General features: G+C 35.8%; 1 protein-coding gene across 2 annotated transcripts in view; it reads right to left on the minus strand.

Annotated features, from left to right (window-relative positions):
* Positions 1–24,817, minus strand: part of OTOGL (otogelin like) — a 138,693-nt gene that overhangs the window by 74,689 nt on the left and 39,187 nt on the right. For both annotated transcript variants that reach the window (XM_076006803.1, XM_012759761.2), the window contains exons 18-25: positions 22,366–22,490; positions 19,106–19,315; positions 17,064–17,229; positions 16,356–16,430; positions 13,525–13,577; positions 11,765–11,927; positions 4,964–5,071; positions 4,079–4,217 (exon numbers count right to left, since the gene is read on the minus strand). In XM_076006803.1, coding sequence (XP_075862918.1) covers positions 4,079–4,217; positions 4,964–5,071; positions 11,765–11,927; positions 13,525–13,577; positions 16,356–16,430; positions 17,064–17,229; positions 19,106–19,315; positions 22,366–22,490 — 1,039 coding nt within the window. The remainder of the gene's footprint in view (positions 1–4,078; positions 4,218–4,963; positions 5,072–11,764; positions 11,928–13,524; positions 13,578–16,355; positions 16,431–17,063; positions 17,230–19,105; positions 19,316–22,365; positions 22,491–24,817) is intronic.

Consider the following 24,817-nt stretch of genomic DNA (forward strand, 5'->3'; position numbering starts at 1 on the left):
TTTTACGCTTCGTATGGAACCAAAGAAGACCCCGAATATCAAGAGCAATTCTAGGCAACAAAAACAAAATGGGAGGCATTAATATGCCAGATATCAAACTATACTACAAAGCTGTAGTAATTAAAACAATATGGTATTGGCACAAAAACAGGAATATTGACCAGTGGAACAGATGTGAGAATCCTGATATAAAACCATCCTCATATAGCCATCTCATCTTTGACAAAGCAGACAAAAACATACGCTGGGGAAAAGAATCCCTTTTCAATAAATGGTGCTGGGAAAACTGGATAGTCACCTGTAGAAGGCTAAAACAGGACCCACACCTTTCACCTCTCACAAAAACCAACTCACGCTGGATAACAGACTTAAACCTAAGATATGAAACTATTAGAACTCTAGAGGAAAAAGTTGGAAACACTCTCCTAGACATCGGCCTGGGCAAAGAGTTTATGAAGAAGACCCCAAAGGCAATCACAGCAGCAACAAAAATAAATAAATGGGACATGATCAAACTACAAAGCTTCTGCACAGCCAAAGAAATAGTCATGAAAGTAAACAGACAACCTACAGAATGGGAGAAAATTTTTGCATCCTATGCATCCGATAAGGGACTGATAACTAGAATATACTTAGAACTCACGAAAATTAGGAAGAAAAAATCAAATAACCCCATTAAAAAGTGGGCAAAGGACTTGAACAGAAATTTTTCTAAAGAAGACAGAAGAATGGCCAACAAACATATGAAGAAATGCTCAACATCTCTAATCATCAGGGAAATGCAAATCAAATCCACAATGAGATATCACTTAACCCCAGTGAGAATGGCCTTTATCAAAAAATCTCCAAACAATAAATGCTGGCGTGGTTGCGGAGAGAGAGGAACACTCCTACACTGCTGGTGGGACTGCAAACTAGTTCAACCTCTGTGGAAAGCAATATGGAGATACCTTAAAGCGATACAAGTGAATCTACCATTTGATCCAGCAATCCCATTGCTGGGCATCTACCCAAATGATCCAGTGACACTCTACAAAAAAGACACCTGCACTCGAATGTTTATAGCAGCACAATTCATAATTGCAAGGCTGTGGAAACAGCCCAAGTGCCCATCAATCAAAGAATGGATTAATAAAATGTGGTATATGTACACCATGGAGTACTATTCAGCTCTAAGAAACAATGGTGATATAGCACACCTTATATTTTCCTGGTTAGAGCTGGAACCCATACTACTAAGTGAAGTATCCCAAGAATGGAAAAACAAGCACCAGATATATTCTCCAGCAAACTGGTATTAACTGAGTAGCACCTAAGTGGACACATAGGTGCTACAGTAATAGGGTTTTGGGCAGGTGGGAGGGGGGAGGGGGCGGGTATATACATACATAGTGAGTGAGATGTGCACCATCTGGGGGATGGTCATGATGGAGACTCAGACTTTTGGGGGGAGGGGGGGAAATGGGCATTTATTGAAACCTTAAAATCTGTACCCCCATAATATACCAAAATAAAAAAAATATATATATAAAAAAAAATAATAATAATAATTAAAATCTTTTTTAAAGAAAAATTCTCTATATCTTTGCTACTCAAAATGTGGTCCATGGACATGGAGCACTAGCACTATCAAGGAGCCTATTAAAAAGGAAGAATCCAAACCTTACTGCAGTCCTATGGAAATAGAGTTCATATTTTGTTTTTTGTTTTGTTTTGGTTTTTTTGAGACAGAGCTAGAGTGCAATAGCGTCATCATAGCTCATTGCAACCTCAAACTCCTGGGATCTACATCCTCTTGCCTCAGCTTGCAGAGTAACTGCAGAGTCTATATTTTAACAATATCCCTAGGTGATGCACATGTACACTACAGTTTAAGAGGCATTGCACTAGATACTTAAAGTTGAAGACAGGTATATGCATTTATCACAAGTGTTGGATTTCTAGAACTAAAAAATTAAGTTTAAGCTTGTGGTCTCCACTTTCTAATTGAGACTGTTGAAAAAACCAAACAAGCAATTTTTCACCATTATAATTTAGCCATAATGGTGCTAGTCCCTAGGAGAAACCCCAAAGAAGTGTAACACATAGCTCTGGCATAAAATGATACATAATCTAGGTGAACACATATAAAATAATCAGAATATAATGAGCTGCTTAATATTCATGTGATAACTATAAGTACAATGGGATATAAGAAGAGGACAGATCAATGTGAGCTGGAAACATCACTCAGAGGAAGCACATGAAAGCAGATACAGAGAATACCCTGAGAAAGGACACAGAGGAGGGATGGAGCCAACAGAGACCTTTGAAAGACTGGCATTGGAATTTTGACTATGAGGCTGGTCATTGGAAGTCACTGTGGTTCTTAATAAGCAATGACATGATGACAGTATGATTTGGAGAGGATTAATAGAATAAAATAATATATTATTGTGGGGATGAACTTGAGTCAGAAAGATAGCTTAGAAGTTGAGGGTCAGAGCTGTACATGTCAATTTGGAACTCTTCAGTGTATAAGTGTGGTTAAGATTGTAGGCGTGGATGAATACACCAAGCATTGGGAGAAAAGGGTCTGAGCCCAGATCAGACATCCTATTCAGTCAATATTCAATAAACAACTATGTTCCCAGGATGGCGCTTCTCCCTTGGAAAACAGTGATAACTAAGCTTTGGTTCTTACTCTGAAGGAGCCAACTCAGTCATCTCTGGTCGGAGGCTTATGCAAGAAGAGGAAACAGAAAGAAAAAAGAAACCAGAGAGATTGAAAGACTCAAAGAGCACATTATCCAGAAAGTTAAAGGTGGAGGTGAGTTAAAATAGTGTCAGAGGCACTTAAATATCAAGGGAAATGAAGAGTTAAATTAAAATCAATCTGATACATATTGAGACTGCAGTATATTAGTTTATATGTTCAAATCTCTAAATTGTTGTCTACTTTTCCAAGCTTCTAAATTTATAATTTAAACCTCAGGAGATGAGAAGATTCTAATGTAAAACTGTTTGCTAAAACGAGACCTGTTCAGGGGATATCATAGAATGTATATTAATTATTGTGTCTCCCCTATGCTCCAAAAATAATCAAAACAACACAAGACCAAAAACCCTACAGGCAACTTGCCATCTCTATAATTATATGACTGCCAAATTCATTCCCAGGTATTTATTATTTAAAAAACTTAAAATTATTTGTAAAGGAGATTAAGACAAGTACCAATAGGGAAATTTAGTGGCTTAAAACAAAAGCAAGAACTTTGCTTAAGTTTTAGATTTTACTGTTCAGTTTTTTAAAAGAACTAATATAAAATAGAAATAATAGTCTGTTCACTTCACATAGGCCTGAAGAATAGGATCATATGCAAACCTCTAATAATATAAAAACCATGCACAGGAAAAAAACATGCATTAATCATAGGTTTGCTTGCTGGAGGAAAAATGTTATTTTGTTTATTCTTGTGTGACTTCTTTCTAAAGCTTATATTTTTCATTTAGAAGTTTAATTTTATGATCAGTGATGTCTAAATAAAATTTAAGTATACAGGCAATCTAAATGCATTCAATGTATAAGAAATTTTAAAAAGTTTATCACATGCATAAAGCCTGGAATTTACCAAAGCATATCATCAAAATAGCATTTCCAGAATTAAGCATAATGTCTTTTGATTGTCATAACCATAAAAAATACATAATCTAATGCATGGTTTAATGTGTTATATTTATACTCACCAAACCAAGTTAATAATAATAAAAATGGTTGACATTTATTGAACATTTGTTTTATATCAAGTGCTAAGTATTTTACATGTACTTACTTAATTCTCAGAACTACCTTAAGTGCTGGGTAAAATTATTTTTCTCATTTTTATAGTTGAGGAAACAGAGGTACAGAAAGTTAACAAATTAGCTCACCACTTATAAACGATAAAAGTTAAGAATGGGTTAAGGAAATTAGTTTAAAATCACTGTAACTTGTATAGGTTTTGTTAATGACAGACGAATTTTATATATTATGGAACACATAGTTGTTTTTTACATTGTCTTACACAAATGCAAATAAAAATAAGTAACTGTGACCTACCTTTATCAAAAAAACCTGACAATCGCTGATATAATCATATTCCAGTCCATCAAAAGAATGATAATGTCGGTCCCCATATATTGTGCACACTGCCGGGCAGGGATAATATGTGCAATTGAACATTCCTCGTCGACAAACACTATTAGAAAACAACATGAGTTAACTTTTTAAGAAACATGGCTCTAATGTTTTTCAAGTGGCATTAACATTGAAATGTTTGTATCAAAAGTATTCGTGAGCCAATAGCCTTTAAAAATATTGCCAATTCATTCTGATACTACCTTTACATTGACAAATTAGGCATACATTTACCACATTGTTTAAATAAATTATCAGATACCAAAACCAAGCCTAGAAATTGTGCCTGGGTTGCACAGAAAATAGACAACAAAATGAAAAACTAAACATAGGTCTGCTGGGAGCCATAGGGGAAAAATGCCATCTCCTATATTTGAGTTAGTTGAAATACATTAGACATGACATTGCTCATGAGTCTAGAATCTTTGTCCATATTGTAAGGAAATTATATTTCAAATCTTATTTTATGGTATTGCTTTGACTTATATCCAAACAGAAAAGCTTCCATTAAATGTCTTCTCTGTATAACATTTAGAACATTCTTATAAACTTGAGATATTTTTTCCTATTAAATTTTCAGATTCTCATATTTCACACATTTCTTCTGGACTAAACAAATATGCATAAAAATAATGGCATGGTCATTTTTTCCCCACCAATTCCTGAATGCCTTTAAAATCTTATTTACTTGACTTGGCTTGATTTGGTTTTTGCTGAAGTTTAGTCACACTAAGTAAATACAATAAGATAGTTGAAATTAATACAATTACTTAGGAACATTTTTGTGAAATAAATAGATATCATTACCAGGTGTAACACGGTGTAGCAATCACTTCTCCTGAGAGATATTCCCAATCTTTCCAGATACATGGACAGCTTTCAGGAACATAACACTTCCCTTTGTGCTCTGCCATTCTTCCAAATGAAGAAGTAAAATGCTATTTAGTATAAATTGCTAATTTCAGTTAAAAAGTTAAAAAAATCAGAAATCATATCATATTCAACACTATCATCTATATTTATTGTAGCTATCTAAAGTATATTCTATATGACCTACTGAGGAGTTGAATCCAGTCTTTCTCCCCCTTTCAACCACACAATACCTTGCATATCACAGTATTAAATAAATGCCAGGCAAATGATTCGAGGTGATATTTTTACCTTTTGTTATTCACTTAGTACAACTAAAGGGAGACAGAAGCCTAATTTCTAATAAAGTGAATTATTCTGAAACAAAAGTAAAGAGGAAGAGTCCCTTTCTTTAACATTTGCCACTTAAAGAGTCTGTGAAATCAAACAATTTTTTGATAAAATTGTAGATTATAAAATAGATAATATTTCCTATTACAGGATACAGAGAGCAATCAAAAGCTTCTCTCTGAGTACTTAGAGTTAAAACCATGAGAGTTTAGTTTAGGTGTGTTTTGAACTAAAAAACTATTATGTGAAGTGTTTCACATTGTTTATTATGAACATAAGTTTTGAATGTTGGCTTCCTTTTAAGTGTTATTTTCTTCTTGAAAGATTATCCCCTTCAAAAGTATCTAAAACTATGTATCAATATAAAAATTAAAATGTACACAAATGTATATTTTAATATAAAACTTAAATATAAATATAAAATTAAATATAAAAATTTTAATATAAAAATTAATCTCAGGGAAGATTAATTTTGGTAAATTATCAAAATATTTTAATAAAAAGATTAAAGAAATAAATATATATAACATATATTGCAATTCCTTTAATATAAATATTTTAATATTCTTAAAGTCTTTTTTCCAAAATAACATTAATAAATAATAACTTAAAATAGGATAATTAATCAATATTATAACAATAAATAAAAGATATGATAGTAATGAATTATAAATATAATAATTATTTAAATATATACTATAAGAATAAAATAAAACTAATGAAATAACATTACATGTAAAGATAATTTGTAACTATTTAAATAATGGTTTATTATTATGAATTAATGTATAAAATAATTTTTATTTAAAAATAAAACTAATTAATTATTTTAAAAGTAATGGAATAATAAAAATAAATAGCTACTAAATATAGATAAAATATATGAAGTTTTTCTGAATTTGCTAATTCTAAAGTATATAAAAAATCAAGGTAATAAAAATTAACAGAGAAGTCAGGAATCCTGAATTCTTGCCTCTTCTCTCAAACAGGAATAACCCCACGTAGCGCTCTGCTTTCCCTCACGTTCTTCTTACACACTACAGTAGTAATTCCGTATTCAATGCATATGCTGTCCCCCAGACTTCCAACCTCATTCAAGAGGACCATGAATATCTTGTTAATAGTTGTATCTCCATGATTAACACATAGAAGACATTCAATTATTGAGTAAAGTTCAATAAGTGAACTTATTTATATAAATGATGCATTATCTCATTTAGATTTCTTTCTTTCCGACCAACAACCCCCTAAATTCCATAACCTCTTACCTCAACCGTCCTAAACTTCTAGCCACTCTGAGCTTTGCATCTTTTTTCTGCCTGGAAAACCCTTCCCTTGTGTTCTGCCTGGCAAATGTCTACTCATCATTAAGACTCAATTCAGTGCAATATTTTCAATAAAATCATTTATGTCCCTCCCTCATAGATTCCCTCGACTTAGCAATTTATATAAACCTTTTTATTAGAGGGTTCATCACAATTAACTGTTAAGTACTTTATTAAATGTTTTATAGTGATAATCAGAATAATAACAAAAACTAACTTTCTGACTACTTACTATAGCGCAGGCACTATTCTAACCACTTTAATATGTCACTAACTCATTTTATCCTGGTGACATTCTCCTAGGTTAGATCCTATTATTATGTTATATATGTATTTTAGTACACCCTCATCCCTATAGCTTAAAACAACACCCTAAACATTAGATGCTGCATAAACTTTGATTATCCAATTGTTAAAGTGAGGGATATCTCACTGAAATGAACCACAATTCCTAAATACCCAGCCAAAGTAATGGTGTTAAGTAGTTATGCTAATAAGTTTTTTATAACTAATCAAAACTGGATGAAGGAAAAAGAAAGCTATAAATCACTGTAAATTACAGGCACATCTCAGAGATATTGTGGGTTTGGTTCCAGACCACCACAATAAAGTAGATGTCCCATTAAAGTAAGTCACCTGAACTTTTTTTAAAGTACGTATAAAAGTCATGTTCATACTATGCTATAGTCTATAAGTGTGCAATAGCATTGTGTCTAAAAATGTAAGTATCTTAATTTAAAAATGCTTCATTACTAAAAAATGCTAAAAGTCATCTGAGCCTTCAGTGAACCCTAATCTTTATGCTAGTGGAGGGTCTTGCCTCAATATTGATGGCTGCTAACAGACCAGGATGTTGGTTGCTGAAGGTTGGAGGGGCTGTGGCCATTTCATAAAATAAGACAATGAAGTTTGCTGCATTGCTTGACTCTTCCTTTCACAAAAGATTTCTCTGTAGCATGCGATGCTGTTTGATAGCATTTTACCCACAGTAGAATTTCTTTCAAAATTGGAAAAAAAAACCTCTCAAACTCTGTCACTGCTTTATCAGCTAAATTTATGTAATATTCTAAATCATTGTTGTCATTTCAACAATGCTCATAGCATCTGCACTAGGAGTAAATTCTATGTCAAGAAACCACTTCTATGCTCATCCATAAGAAGCAACTCCTCATCATTCGAGTTTTATCATGAAATTGAAACAATTTGGTCACATCTTCAGGCTCCACTTCCAATTCTTGTTCTCTTGCAATTTTCACCACATCTGCAGTTAGTTCCTCCACTGAAGCCTCGAACCCCTCAAAGGCACCCAGGAAGGTTGAATCAACTTCTTTCAAACTCCCGTGACTGTTAATATTTGAACTTCCTCTCATGAATCACAAATGTTTTTAATGGCATCTAAAATGGTGAATCCTTTCCAGAAAGTTTCTACTTTTACTTTGCCCAGATCCATCAGAGGAATCATTCATTATGGCACTTTATAGACTTACAAAAATATATTTCTTAAATAAGAAGACTTGAAAGTTGAAATGACTCCTTGATCCACAGGCTACACGATGCTTGTTGTGTTAGTAAGAAAACAACATTAATTTCCTGGTACATCTCCATCAGTGTCTTGGGTGACCAGGTGCATTGTCAATGAACAGTAATATTTTGAATGCAATCTTTTTTTCTGAGCAGTAGGTCTTAACAGTGGGCTTAAAATATTCAGTAAACCATGCTGTAAAAAAGAAGTGCTGTCTTCCAGGCTTTGTTCTTCCACTTATAGAGCACAGGCAGGGTAGATTTAGCATAGTTCTTAAATGTCCTAGGATTTTTGGAATAGAAAATGAGTATTGGCTTCAAATTAATGTCACCAGCTGCATTTATCAATTACAAAAAGACAGTCAGCCTATCCTTCGAAACTTTGAAGCCAGGCATTGATCTCCTCTCTAGCTATGAAAGTCCTGGATGGCATCTTCTGATATAAGGCTATCTCATCCACACTGAAAAATCTGTTGTTTAATGTAGCCACCTTCATCAATTATCTTTGCTAGATCTTGTGGATAACTTGCTGCAGCTTCCCCGTTGTACTTGCTGCTTCATCTTGCATGTTTATGGTATAGAGCTGTCTTTTATAGAGGTGTCATCTTTCCTCAAACTACATACAAACCTCTGCTAGCTTCAAACACTTTTTCTGCAGCTTCCTCGCCTCTCTCTGCCTTCGGAGACTTGAAGAGAGTTAGAGGCTTGCTCTGGCTTAGGCTTAAGGGAATGCTGTGGCTGGTTTGATCCAGATCACTAAAACTTTCTTCATATCAGCAATATGGCTGTTTCACTTTCTTATCATTTGTGTGTTCGCTGGAGTAGCACTTTTAATTTCCTTCAAGAACTTTTCCTTTGCATTCACAGCTTGGCTAACTGTTTAGTGCAAGAGGCCTACCCTTTGGCCTATCTCAGCTTTGGAAATACCTTCCTCACTAAGTTTAATCATTTCTAGCTTTTGATTTAAAGTGAGAGATGTGGGACTCTTCCTTTCACTTGAACACTTAGTGGCCATGACAGGATTATTAATTTGCCTCATTTCAATACTGTTGTGTCTCAGGAAACAGGGCAGCTCAAGGTGAGGGAGCAAGATGGGGAAGCAGCTGGAAGGTGAGGCAGTCAGAACACACACCATTTATTAAGTTCTCCATTTTATATGGGTGTAGTTTGTGACACCCCAAAACAATTGCAATAGTAATACCAAAGGTCACTGTTCACAGTGATCACAGATTACTATAACAAATATATTAATGGTCAAAAAATTTGAAATATTGTGAGGATCACCAAAATGTGACACAGAGACACAAGTGAGTACATGCTGTTGGAAAAGCAGAGCCAACAGACTTGATTGATGCAGAGTTGCCACAAATCTTCAATTTGTGAAAAATGCAACATGTGTAAAATGCAATAAAGTGAAGCACTATAAAATGAAATATGCCTGTATCTGCTTTAAGCAGGTTTAGGCAGAGGGATAAGTAATAAACAGTTTCTGATCACTTAGCATATAATTCATGTGCTGCATCTACTCAACAATCCAAGAAATAAATATTAGTATACCCATTTTATAAAGAGAAACTTGAGATTCCTAGTGGTTAAGTAACTTGCCCTGAGGTACCACAACTACTGAGGAGGGCCATTATTTGAAGTGATTTCTATCTGACTCTTTCCATTATACTATCTTCTATATCTTCAATCCATAGTGATTTCTAAGTTAGGGTTATGTGGTCCTTTAACAGTAAATAAACTTCTGGCACTATTAGGACCCCCATGAAAACAAGTGATATGCTATTGTGCCAAAATGAGCCAGACAAAGTCACAGAGAGGATAAGGCAAATCACGTTACCATAAATAGCTTTGTAATAAAATGTTCTCGTAGTCTGGGAATGGTGGCTCACGCCTGTAATCCTAGTGTTCTGGGAGGCTGAGATGGGAGGATCACTTGAGCTCAGGAGTTGGAGACCAGCCTGAGCAAGAGCAAGATTCCTTCTCTACAAAAAAATAGAAAACTTAGCCAGGTGTGGTGGTGCCCACCTGTAGTCCCAGCTACCTAGGAGGCTAAGGCAAGAGGATTGCTTGAGCTCAGGTGTTTGAGGTTGCAGTGAACTATGATGGCACTACTGTACTCTAGCCAAGGCAACAAAGCAAGACTTTGTCTCAAAAAAAAAAATACTCCTAATAAATTATTTTCAAATTAGTCAGAGGCCTCTAAGTCAATTCTAACTACATTTATTTCAATACAGTCAGAGAAGGTATGAGAAAATTTCTTTAAATTTTTATAATGGTCAGTAAAAAAACTGTCAAACTAAACATCAAGGATGAAAGTAAATAGATATAATTTTTAAAATAATAGCATCAAGTATAATACATAAAATAAAAATAGGGTATGGCTTTAATCAGCCATGTACCCTCAAGAATCATAATCAAATCAAATAAATCAAGCAATTGTTGTAGGTTTCCATTATTTTACCATAATAAAGGTTTTATTTCCCTTGTTCTTTCTAATAAAATGCCTTCCTTGCTTACCTGCTCTAAGAACTGATTTCTACCTGACTTTATTTTCCCATGCATGGGCACTTGTTCTTTTGTGACCTTCTTTTCTCTGCCTCCTATGCCCTTTCTTTTTAAAGAGATTAATAGCAATCCCAAGTTACCTGGCTCTTCAACCTATTCCAGATGGGGGCCACTTAGACAAATGCGATTCTCCTGGGAAATAAACCACAAGCCCTCTCTCTTCTTTGCTCATGGTTTATATGAGCCGATCCCAAGAATCCCTTTGTGTGAACATGTTCATTGAGGAAGAATGGGTGACCTGTTTGCCTGAGATGGCCCTCTCGCTGCACTGCCTCTATTCATTGCCAGATAATACGTGTGCCTGCAAGGAAGCCGATAGCCCCCAGATTCTGTGTTAGTCTTTTACATGTAGTAGGCATTTCTGCAACGGAAGGAAATTTACAAAGATAACAGCAGAGTATGCTGCCATAAAATAGTGGCTCATATTTATTGAGTACACACACACTACATCTCACAATTCCTGAGGCTTACAAGGAACTTGCCGAAAAATCACTCAGCTAACAGCAGCAGAGCCAGGATTTAGCTCTGATATGTGTGAAGCCAGAGCTTCCACTCTTACCCACTACTCTTTGTAGCCTCAGTACACCATTTTCTGTAATATTCATAACATAAAATAACTGGCATCACTAGTATAACTTCACACCAATGACAGCAAATGCGCAACAGAATATACAAAAGACATGCACTTCAGAGTGTTTGGAATGAAAAGTGACTAATTGTGCCACTTTTCCTAAAACTGCAGCTGAATCAGGGGAGAAATTCCAACTTCATCCAGAAATGAGTTCTCTCCGCAATTCAGTGTCTTTAATGATATGTCACAATGTTACATGAGCCTAGCAAAATAATTACAATAGTCTTCTAGCTACCAACCCAAAGTTAACCACCAGTCAGAACAATAATTTTGGCTATTTCTGTAAATAATGTTTTTAAGAGATCTTATGCTTTTGGCTATATCCTGAATGTTCCATATTATCAAGAAAAAGAACCTTACCCTGGAGCACAAACACAGCCACTTATACAGGGTGAGGATGGCGCACAAGTGAAGTTCATGGCTAGGTTTGCACATGTAGTCTCACAATTTACACCACCAGCTGGTAATTCAGGGTTAGGGAACCTGCAGTCGAAATACTCCTTTCCCTCTGGGCAGACATGAACTTCCAAGATAAAGCACAAAATGTTCTTAACGTTGTATTTCCTCCATAGGCGATCGTGTTGACATGCATTTGTCATCAAAACAAAATTCACCATAAAATATTTTACCAGTTATGATTAGATGCTCTTTGTGATTTTTTTTAGTTGATAAGCTTATAAACATTTTATAACTAGATTCTCTTTAATCACCAAAACTTCCAAAAACTATTTTGAGTTTGAAAACATTAGCTGCCTTCCATAAGACAATAACTAATTAGGATATAATTTTCTGAGGTCAAGAACAAGATATTTTGATTAATCTAAACATATATTGTCAATATTTATTTGAGGACTGAAAATACAGTATATTTAAACTTCTATAAAGCCACAATGAACACATGATACTTCTAGATCTTGCTTCCCCTCTGTGTCATTATTTACACCAATACTCACTATACTATAGAAGTGCAGAGTGAACATAATTATAGGTAGGGCAAGGTTACATATTCCTCCAGAAGGCTTTTAGGCTCTTAAAGATAAAAGAAGTGTCCTTATGTGGGGCCAAATGGATCGAATCCTGTGGATCCTCCGTGAAAGGACTAGCCACCTGGGTTTCCCTTCTCTAACTATGAGTAGCCCTGAAGCAAATAGGGCAAAACAGGGATGGCCTTATAGCTGCTGAATATGTATGATCCATAAAAATATCTTGCAAAGAAGCCCTAGACTAGCCTGAACCCTTGTAAAGTAAATCCAGGTCATATAATTGAAAGCTAATATATAATAATATAATAATATAAACCTGGCCATTTAAATAAATAACAAAGCAATAGCTCACTATTACTTTTATTGTCTTACATTCTTCCTGTCTCTTAAAAATCAATGAAAGCAAGTGTTCTTTAGCATTTGCCTAGAATTTCCCCATAGTAACTGAGAATTTCAGGCTCTTTATGTGATAAAAATAAGTAATAGATAGGGTCCTAACACATAGCATCGTAGAAAAGATACTAAAATGTAAAATGACATTCTAAAGAGAGATAGCAGATGTCATTTTATATGCGATTTTTAATTGATTCCTACTAGTTCCAGAGCCTGGCTACTCATAATGTAGCCCAGGAATCAGCAGCATTGACATCACCTTGCCCATTCATAGAAATTCAGAATTTCAGGCATTGCCCCTGACTTACTGAATCAGAATCTTTGTTTTAACAAGATCCCCAGATACGCATATGAAAATCTGAGACGTGCTGATTTAGAGTAGTTTCTCAATTTCCGTTACACAAATGGGTTACAACTGGTGCCTGGATGTATATCCCTAAAGCCCTTGGGGCACTTAAGGTGGTCCTGGGGTAAGCAGCCACCAGGCAGCAACCCTGGGGTGATGAGCTCTGCCAACTGGCAGCCTTATATTTCACCCCAGACTGCCCTACAAATATTACAATTCTCAATGTGGAAAAGTTAGGAAGCACTGGAGCGCTGTGTTGAGAAACATTTTCAATGCTGTATTCATGCCCATTGGCAAGGAGGGCTGTGAAGGATTGATGACTTCTGCCAGAATAGTGGGGGTAGCATCTGAGCTATTAATACAGTCTCCATGAGGGAAAACATCTTTTGAGATCTTACCAGTAGAGGGCGTTGCTAATTCATCACATTTCACAGTCCCATTCGAGCACTGGCTAGAAGTAAACAAAATTACTTTACAAAACCAGACTTCAGTGTTTTTCTGAATTTCAACAACAATCTAATGTGCAAGAATTGATTGAGTTCATATACAAATATTATTTTCCCCACAGATTATTTTATAAATAAGTATTGGCTTAGGTCCAATTGGAAGAGAGCTATTTCAATTCAACACATTTTTATCAAATACCCACAAGTATGGAGCATCGTGATAGGTGTGGGAGATACAATGATTGAAACTTGCCCAAGTGCTTATATCCTAGTAGGAGAGGAAGACATACAAATAAATAACATATGCAGCATGACCCATGAAACAGAAATGTTTAAGAGATAGAAGTATAACAAAGAAAAACGTTTTAAAATCTGTTGGCAAATGACATCAGGCAGTCAAAGGAGGTAAAGTCTGAACAATTTTGAAGAATGGATGGAGGTTATGATATGGATAAGGTAGATGGCTATAACACTGGAAACATGTACAAACCATGACAGGTTTAAACAGCATTCTATGTAGCAAAGTGTAATGCAGGAAGGGATAGGAGATGTCAATGGCCAAAGAGGCAGATGCCAGCTATTTAGATGCTGAGATTTTAGCCCTGAGATGAGCAACTGAAGACCTTAAAGAGAGAAGCGATGTAGTTGGTTTGAATCTTTCTAGCAACAACATTGAAGATAGAGTGGAGTCACAACTTAGGTTCTAAAGTCAGGGCATAAGGCAAGAACCACATACAGGCAAAATTAGCTTTGAAAATCCCTCAGGAAGATACACGATAGAGAAAAAAACACCAGTTCTCAATAACGCCAAGACAGTTTTTCCTTCGGCTTTGGACCAGAGAATGTGTTCTATATTTGAGCCCAGATGAAGCAGCTGACTCACGCATAAGGAACACATCACATGAAAAATATATTGCATGCTGTTTAACACTAGACTGACACTCAGAGGTGTGATTCACCACTGCGTGAATCACCTCTGATTAAGTTTACTCACGCTATGCAAGGTATCGAAGAACTGAAACAGGCAGGTCTCAGACCACAGAACCAGGTCGTTCATATCATAATCATTCTGAGACATAGGCTTTTTAAAACGAATGGCAGATGAGGTCACTATACTAATTGAATTTTTATTTTTCTCACTGAGAAGGGGTGGTTATTTTGTTTTTGCTAAGTTTACGTAAATAAATTTTAAAAAGATGTGACAACTTCGCAGAATAGAAAGAGGGTAAGATTAGAGGCAGGAAGACCAGCTAGAAAGGTCCAGGGAAGACAGGTGAGAGACATTACTAAGGCAATGGCAATGGAAAGGAAAGAATGGCTTTCAACCATGTGTAAAAAATAAAATCAAGTAAAATCCAAAGTTGTCAGGGATTTATTGGCTAGGTATGTCGAGCAGGAGGAAGGAGTCAGAAATGACTCTCAGATTTCTGGCTTGGGGAAATGTGTGGATATTAGTACCACCTACAAGAGAAAGACTCAAAAATTTGTTGCTTTTGTGTCTTGATGGGGCATGGGAAAAAGGGAAATGGAGATAACGATAAAGGTAAATTGAGCATAAACAATATTCTGCTGTGAATACAAAATAAGCTGCAGAGCGCAAGCACTGAAGAGCCAGATTGCCTGGGATCAAATCCCAGCTTTATTATGAAGTTGCTTAGCATCTGTGCCTCATTTTCCTCACCTGTGAATTGGGAAAAAGCAACGGTACCTATCTCTTAGGGTTGTAGTAATGAGTATTTTAGTGATATATATAAAACACAGAACGATCCCAGGACAATAGGAGGTGCACAGTAATGGTGAGATATCATTATTGTTATTACCATTATCCACTGTCTCTTATTATCTGTGGGCACCTACAGTGCAACAAAAAGAGGGAGATTAGGAAGTGAATATAAATAAATGTGGACTGCTGCACAGATACACCTGTATTTCTAACAGATAGGTTATAGCCAGAATGAATGTTATCCCATGAATAAATGTTATCTCACTGGTATTGAGGTCCCTGGGGAGAAGATATGATTACCTTCTTTTTTTTTTTTTGAGACAGAGTCTCACTTTGTTGCCCAGGCTAGAGTGAGTGCCGTGGCGTCAGCCTGGCTCACAGCAACCTCAATCTCCGGGGCTCAGCGATCCTTCTGCCTCAGCCTCCGGAGTAGCTGGGACTACAGGCATGCGCCACCATGCCCAACTAATTTTTTGTATATATATTTTTAGTTGGTCAATTAATTTATTTCTATTTTTGGTAGAGACGAGGTCTCGCTTAGGCTGGTTTCGAACTCCTGACCTTGAGCAATCCGCCCGCCTCGACCTCCCAAAGTGCTAGGATTACAGGCGTGAGCCACCACGCCTGGCCCTTGATTACCTTCTGTGTGGAACATTGTTCAAATCTATTTTAGAATTTTTTTGAGCCATAGCTGAATCACAAAACTATAACTGCTCAGTAATATTGTAGTATTTAAACACTCACCTCACCCCTAACTTCTAAGAACCAAAAATAATCAAAAGCCTTCCATTTCACTGTGTGACACAAATTTATACCACTTTTCTACAGTCATGAGAATAAAACTCAGGTGTTCCACATTGAAATGTAACATATGCATGTATCATGTACATATGAGGGTGTATATATGTAACATATACATATATGACTGTTACATATTTAAAGTTAAGTTACCTTTATTTTATAGATTTCAGAAGTCATATTTCAACTTACAGTTTTGGTTAAGAGATGATATTAATACACGTGTCATTTGCCAAGTACAATCCCCATCATTAAAACCTACCATAAGCCCGAGGGTGTCGGGATGAGCTCTCCAGGTTGATAAACGCTGCCCCTATAATGACACCGGCAGTGAAATCTATAAGGGAAAAAAAAGGTTAAGGAAATAAAGCAAGATACAAGTTTTTCCAAAAATCACTAAAATTAAAGCAGACCCTACGCTCTGCATTGGTCATTGTAAGGTACTCTAAGGTCGGCGTTATTCTATGAGACTGCCTGCAATCCTGGCATATCCAAATGACAAAAGCTGTTTAGATGTGAAGCGCAGCTTCCGATTTGTTTTCTAAAATACAACTCACAAACTGTGTTGTTTTAGTCACAAGAAAAGTCACTGAATGCACTTCAGAGAAACATAACTGACATATCATTTAGCCCTATGTGTAAAAGTCTTTGCGTCATGTCGGAATTGAGAAATGTGATTGCTAACAGACATTACAATCCTGCTACTAAAATTTGCCACATTACAGTGAAACATAAACTTTATTATTGATTTGGATATGATAAAAGCAGGTGGGAATAAACTTCAGGATCAACCATCAGATTTCTTAGCTCTTTCTGTAGCTAATTGTGAACATATACAAGGTCAAAAAAAAAAAGTAAAGACAATAAGAAATAGTTTTAAAAACAAGCATACAAGCATGAGGGTCCATTTAACCGATAAGAAGAAAAAGAGAGAAAAACTGGATGCTGTCAGCCCATTTCTGTGACTTACATGGGCACACAAAAGTTAAGTGTGTCTTCATAGAATTTGCCTTCGGGACAGTTACAGCCTTCCGCACAGTCATCATTGCACAGCTCCGGGGAAGAGAGAGAAATGCAGGAACGGCGGCAAAACGAGGAACAGTGATGGTACAACATGCCCTTCTGGCACACCACAGCTAAGAACAAAGGAGCACCACTTGAGAAAGATGTCCACAAGGCACAGAAATGTTTCATGCTTGTTTAGATTTCTATAATAGACATACATGATGAAGCAAAAGCTACCTTACATCACTAGACATGGAATATTACATAATTCTACAACAGAACACAGATAAATAAAACAACTCCCGGCCTCAGCAGAAGTATACCAGAAGAATAAAATTTCTATTTCAAAATATCTTCATGGGACATTTTATAACATTCTTTACTAACCTGTATCATAAATTTTTTAATATTTCTGTCCCGTATATGTTTGAATAAATTTCCTGTCCTTACATTTTAAATCTATATACTGCAATATTGTCATCATCTTCCTTATGGCATTGTTTAAACCTGAGTAAACCTTTAGTCTTCTACAAATAAGAAAAAATTTGAGTATCTTGATCCACACATAGTTATTAATGTTTGCCTTCTTAATCATGTTTGCACTTTTTCTAAACCCTTCCAATTTCTCTTTAGACCAAACTGAGCTCATTATGGTAGGCAAACTAAAATAATCTAAAAGCATACTTGTAAAAGCACATAGAAAATGCTGAATAAAACATAATTGAAGTTATTTTTGTATAATTGATCTTGTGAGAAAAAAAAAAAATGGGAGGACATTTTCAGACGCCTGGAGTGTAGATGCAAATAAAATCCAGAATGTGGAGTGGAAGAGGGGAGGATAGGTCCCGACAACTTTGGACCTTGGATTTAACACATGTGGGAATGGAAAATGACAGTTGGCCCTTTACAAGACAAGGAACTGAGAGACCCTTAACTTGGACTCTCAAAGAACAACACTCTCAGTTGAAATGAAAAACTAAAGCAGGGGTCAGCAATGTTTTCCTGCAAAGGGCCAAATGGAAAATATTTTTAGCTTTACAGACCATAAAGTCTCCATCTGAACTACTCAATTCTGCCCTCGTACCACAAAAGCAGCCATAGGCAACATGTAAACAGATGGGCATGGCTATATTTCAATAAATTTTATTCACAAAAACACAGAAGACCCCATGATTGTTGTTTGTCAACTCCCATCTAGAAGAAATCTGCTCATAGTATAGAAAGATGCCAGGAAGGCTTTTCTAACGCTGGATCTGTGATAAATTAATGTTGCCTCTAAGAAGTCAAAATCCTAGACTTATATCCTACACAGATTTTGTATATGAATTTATATTACTTTATTTACATTGTTTTTGTCTTAGACAAAGCTGAGCAATTAACATGAAAACTGGCCAATGATACCCCAGGAATAACTGCAAACCACTGGGGCAGTGAGGAGGTGGAGAAAGTGGTGTTCTCAAAACCCAAGTCACAAAAGATTTTAATGAGGGGGATGCATATAAAGATTAGCTAATAAAAAAATATAGAGAGAACACAAAGAAACAATCTCCCATGAATGAGAACAGCAGACACCATGACTGTGACAATTAGAGCCCCCAAAACTTGAGATAATAATTGCCTGTTGCATAAATCTATTTAACTACAAATCAGCTGTGTCACTGTATCACATAATGCTTTTCCATACTTTCCAATATGTAGATATGACATTTATTTCCATGATAAGGATATTTTCAAATTTTTCAAATTATTTCTGTTGCATATTTCAAAACATATAGTTATACTACTTTTGCTTATAACAAAAATAGTCAAAAGTTATTGGTCTTATCCAACATATCTTCAATCTTGAGAAATTATTCCATTTGTTTTTCATGTTTGTACATTATAAGACTATCTCAAATAACTTACATGCAATGTTGACCTTTCATTTAAAAACTAAATACGGTAATTACAAACACAAAGATCTCCAAAGTGTTGTGTCATGGTCTTTATCTGTGCCATGGTACTCACCACAGAATGAAACCTGGTCCCTAAAATGGATGGGAACACCACGCTGGCCGCAGAGATAGGCGTAGTGGGCAAGAGCGTTGCACAGGCAGGCGCTGCCACATCTGCATGCGTCGTGGCGGCACAGCTGGTAGTACAGCCCGGGGCTGACATAGACGTGGCAAGGAGCAAAGAGCTCCTGGTGGATGACATCACAGTGTGCTGCATACCCGACTAACAGAAAAAAGGGCCCATTAGCATCTCAATTGCTAGTCCAGATTTCACGGCTAAGTATCAAGTTCCAGAATTAACCAGTATCTTGCTTTCTTAGAAATGTACTATAGTGCATATTACTTTAAATAAGAGAACCAATAATTTAAGTTATACAGTGTTTGTTTGTTTATGTTTTTGGTAATATTGGGAATAGCATATTCAACAGTTTTTTAGCAAAAAAAAAAAATTATGTGTATTATACCTGAATAACATGAGTAACAGAAGGGTTGATAGAAGCAGTAGCCTCAATCACCCCATTGCATGAGGATCATCTTGGGAAACCTGCTATGAAGAATTGGAGAATATTGGGAAGCTTATTTCCAGACATCCACATATCACAAAAATGCTTCAATGTTGTGGATGTTAATGACAACTCTGTGAAATACACAATTATCCTGTAAGGGCTGAGAATCATCTCATTTCAATGGATTCCCTGAGGTGAACATGGCAGATGCAACGTAGTCATTGAATTCAATGTCTGCACAAAGCACAGTGCACTGGGCACAGTGTCAGGCAGATATTAGAAGCTCAATATTAGGAGCATGGATAAATCAGTAATGAATAGAAATTAGGGATTGGAACATATGCCACAGGCCATAAAATACAACTATCAAATTACTGAAGGAGGGGCATGGACTCTGTATAATCACTTCTTAAAATTCGTTGTTTTTTTTTACAAAACAAACCAGAGTCCACCTTTCTGAAGAAGGCTACATCTGTAGTTTCTTGATGTAGTGGACCCAGGTTACATGGGTTTCATCACAGATAAAATTAATCAATCTTTTCATTGTCATTGTCTTTGAAAGACAAGATAAGCTGTTGGAAATCAGAAATTTTTCACTACTAAGGAACTACACGGACCTTATTTTTTCAAATGTGTTAAACATATTTATTATTGGTAACAAAACCTATGATAATTGCCTAAGCATTACATTTTTGCATTAAGTATGCATATGTATTTGAAAACTGATGTCTGAGACTATAGCAGTGAACTGTTGACCTACATACTCTTAATCCCAAGGATCCTGAAAGAACATAGTAATACACCAAAGAGGCCTTTACTGTGTGCTCTAAGATTTGTAGATCAAATATATCCCCAGTGACATTAAGCAAAGGATAACTAAAGAAGATCCTCATGAAAAAAAAAAAGTCCTTTAGAATCCAGATCAGAGTTATAGACTTTTGTCTATTTATTTTCCTTTCTGTGAGGAGCTTTCTGAATTTTCCCATTAGAATTTTTTTTTTCAAAAAAAAAAAAAAATCACAATTCATGGCAAGGTTAAAAAAGGATAATATCTAAAATATATATCATATAAGACATCGGGTATGGGGAGAAAAGTGATGGAAAATAGAGCAAAATTATAGGTATTAAAGGAGATAACTAATGAACAAACTAGAGGGAAACTGAACTTATAAATTGAACTCTACTTCAACTTTTACATGCTATTAAAAAAAAAAATAAAGTCACTACAATATCCAAGAGAGCACCAAGAATATTAGAAACAAACCAAATAAGACTAGTTGAAGGAGGAGTCAATTATTAGAAAGTTGAGACAGAATGGAGGAAGGTTTTGTAAAATGGGAGTGAGATTAGAAGCAGTAAATCAGGCCGGGCGTGGTGGCTCACGCCTGTAATCCTAGCACTCTGGGAGGCCGAGGCGGGTGGATTGCTCGAGGTCCGGAGTTCGAAACCAGCCTGAGCAAGAGCGAGACCCCCGTCTCTACTATCAATAGAAAGAAATTAATTGGCCAACTAATATATATAGAAAATATCAGCCGGGTATGGTGGCGCATGCCTGTAGTCCCAGCTACTCGGGAAGCTGAGGCAGGAGGATTGCTTGAGCCCAGGAGTTTGAGGTTGCCGTGAGCAAGGCTGACACCACGGCACTCACTCTAGCCTGGGCAACAGAGTGAGACTCTGTCTCAAAAAAAAAAAGAAAAAAAGAAAAAGAAGTAGTAAATCATAGAGACCAAAAAACTCTAGTCTAGCCCTCTTGTTGTAGATAGGAAAAATGACCAAAGAAGTTAACAATCTTCTTCAAGTTTAAAAGCTAGCTTAGATTTAAAATAAAATAAAAAAGAACTAAAGAACTAAGAGCAAGATTATCTTATGTTCTTTCCAGTATACCAAAACTATACATTAATAATAAAAACCATATGATGACCAACAGAATCCTTCCACACAGCCACTATAAAAGCTAGAAATTGCACTGGCTTCTCATGAATGCTCAACAAATATTAGAAATGCATTTTTTAAAACGACATAAAAATAGTAAACTAGTCAAAAGAATTAAAAGAAAAATTAAAATCATAAGAATATTTAAGCATGAACATTAATATTTTTCATGAAGTGATTTTACAAATACATATATGTATCTTTTATTAGGATGTGTATTAGCATTTCGCATAGCTGCTTTAGCTTTAGTGAAAAAAAATGCAGTCAAAAATTCTTGGCATGTGAGTTGCACTGTCATTGCAAATCAGAAATCGGAAGCATGACCATCTCAAATTGTTGCTCACTTGATGGCACAAAGCCTCTTTGGGTCACTGGCTTTCTGCTTATAAAGCCATAATATGTGCTGTGACTAGGAACCTGTACAGAGATGATAATAAACACGAGAAGCCACTTGAGCTGTCATGCTATATAGAACTGATATTGAACATCTCAGGACTTTAACAGTTTTTTTAGAGTATTTCCAGAGGCTTTTCTTTAGTATTTAAAGACTCTAATAGCTCCAAAATGATAGCCTACATTTGGGAAGAAGGGATTTCTAGACACCTAAAATAAGTAAATTTATAAATGTAAAGTAGAAAATAGAATAGTTATTTTCAGTTTTTAAAAATAACTTAGGCTATATAAAAAGACATATATAAATGCATACATATATAAACATGGCATTGATTTTATCATAATGAAGAAAATCTGAATTTAAAATCATTATCTAATTTTTAAAAACTACAGAAATACATAGAACTTTTTCCTAAATTTACATGCAGAAAGGAAGACTTACTGTTTTGTTGATTAATGTTACAGGGGTCCACCATGGGGACATGAACAGGTGCAAAACAAGTCGTGGAAACTCTCCACGCATTTGCATGAAGCTGTGGTGTACCTTCTATCATGCCTGATGGAGAACTAGAGAGCAAAGATTATGTTTATCTTAGAGTCTCTCATTCATTTGTTCATACTCTTCAAATATTTAAATAAGAGGATACTATTTTTCTTAATGTATGAAGAAATCTTAGAGCTTTAAATTTTCTACCAGTTTTTTAAAAAAATGCAATAGTGTTAGCTTCTTTCTTCTTAGCTGTTACTGAGACTTTACATTGTGGACAAACGTGATTTGATTTAATCTTCACATCAGTCTTGTGAGGAAAACATCCTTCTCCCCATTTTATAGAGACAGCAAAGCAGAAGCTCGAGAAATATTAAATTTCACTAAGCTGATAAGTATTTAAGCCAAGTTCTCATTGACTTAACCACACAACACTCACACAACCAGAACTTTAATGTGTGTGTGATTTATGGTACATGTGGAGAGGTAGGGGTTGATGGTTCCCCTGATTTTTTTCCAGGATAAAGACAAATGTCCCAAAGAATAAATAGTCTCTGTTTCTGGTTCAATATTTAAATTTCCATTTTGAGGACCCATATATTGAGACCCATATTTTTTAATCCATCATGAGTGGATTAAAAAAGAAAAAAACAAAAAGAAATCAAGAGAAAATGGTATAAAAGGCACCTTCATCCATCTTTGCTCACTTCTTTAGTTTCTCAGCAAACTAAAAGGGAAGAGAAACATCTGTCTTTCCAAAGTTAGACTTATAAACCACAACAATGTTTAGGAGCCAAACACTGCAATTCCACCTCCAGCAGCCATCAAGATTTATTAATTCATCAGCCAACATTTATTGACAATCGCTACTGGACACTGTGCCAGACACTGTCAAAGCTACTTAGGGAGTCAGGTTGGAGTAAGTCTCCTGAAAGAAGCTTTTGACCACACCACCAGCCCTGACTGTGTTAATTGCTCCTACATGGCCAAGTGGAAGAGTAGGCTTTAGCTCTCTATAGTGTCCTAATAGATTAACTACTTCGGTTACCATTTAGCTCAAAAACAAAAGGAGCTGCCCAAGCTATTCCCTAATCACCCCCCATTTCTCCCTTCCCTCCTTTCCCTATTTCTCAATATCAAAACCATTCTAGAGGTGCAAAGAACTATAACAAACACCTAATGCAAAATATCATTTTGTTTAAATAAGAATTCTGAGACTTAAAGAAATTGCATGATTAGTGCTAGCTCTTTCTTCTCATTCTTTATCTCTCCTTCCTCTCTACCCTCCCTCCAAAGGATAATAAAACAGGTATGTAAGGGTGATAGGCGTAGTCAGGGTTCCCAGGAGGAACTGTCTTAAAGCTTGGCTCTCTTATTTCACTTAATTTACTTAAAACAATAAATATTAAAACAATAGGAGCTAAAATGTGGACCCATTTTATAAAATAATCTTTCAGTTCATAGTTGATTTACTATAGTAAGGCATATAACATAAATTTTAAAGTAATTATATTTTCTATTCCACTATATGTTCAGATTCAGATTAACCTTTGTGAAGCAAAGAATTTCAACCACTTAACTTGGAAAGCTAAACATTGTTCGGAAGTTATCTCTGACTCTGAAATATTATCCTGCACTCTTATCACACCTGAATGTTTATACAGGGAGGAGACTGGTGTCTTAGAAAGAGGCAGACGGTCCTGCCATCTGTTAAACGGTGACTGCTAACCCATTCTGATAAGAGAGAAAAAGAAAGCTTAACATCTTTTCTAAGCATCATGGCCAACCCACTTAATATTTTCTGTTTCACAAATGTGATAAAGATAAATAAAACAAAAAACTAAATGGCCTAAAAGCAAATTAGTCATACAAGAGACAAGATACAAAAAATTCTTTCTTGCAATTTTTAATTTGAAATGCCAGTTCCACTTGCCCATCCAAATTCTCTTCTTGATGCCCCATTAAAAGTCCTACCTCAGTTCAATTTAACTGCCCACCGTACATAAGATTCTATGCTGGTTCCTAAGAATACAAAGAACCAAGGACGTGACCCTTATTCTCCAAACTCTCACAGTTTTGTGTGGAAACCAGACAGCTAAACAATGAATTTTCATAGGTAACACATTGTCAGAATTAATTGTGTCTGGTAGGATATGAACCAGCTTTTTGAGGCAAATAGTGTCTGAATTGGGGTGAACAATAAATGGGAGCTCATAAGAAAGATTAGGAGAGGGGAAGAACCTCAAGCAGAAAGAGGAATGTGTGCAGAGTGTATTTAAAAAAAAAAAAGAAAGAAAGAAAAGCACGGTATGTGGAGTATGGATGGCTTCTCCATAAAATGTCCCACTGCCAATGTCCCTGGCTGCCCAGCCCACACTGCTTGCTCTAAACCCCTGCTGTGCTTCCA

Source organism: Microcebus murinus, chromosome 10 (assembly GCF_040939455.1).
Source record: "Microcebus murinus isolate Inina chromosome 10, M.murinus_Inina_mat1.0, whole genome shotgun sequence".
In the NCBI taxonomy this organism is placed as follows: domain Eukaryota; kingdom Metazoa; phylum Chordata; class Mammalia; order Primates; family Cheirogaleidae; genus Microcebus; species Microcebus murinus.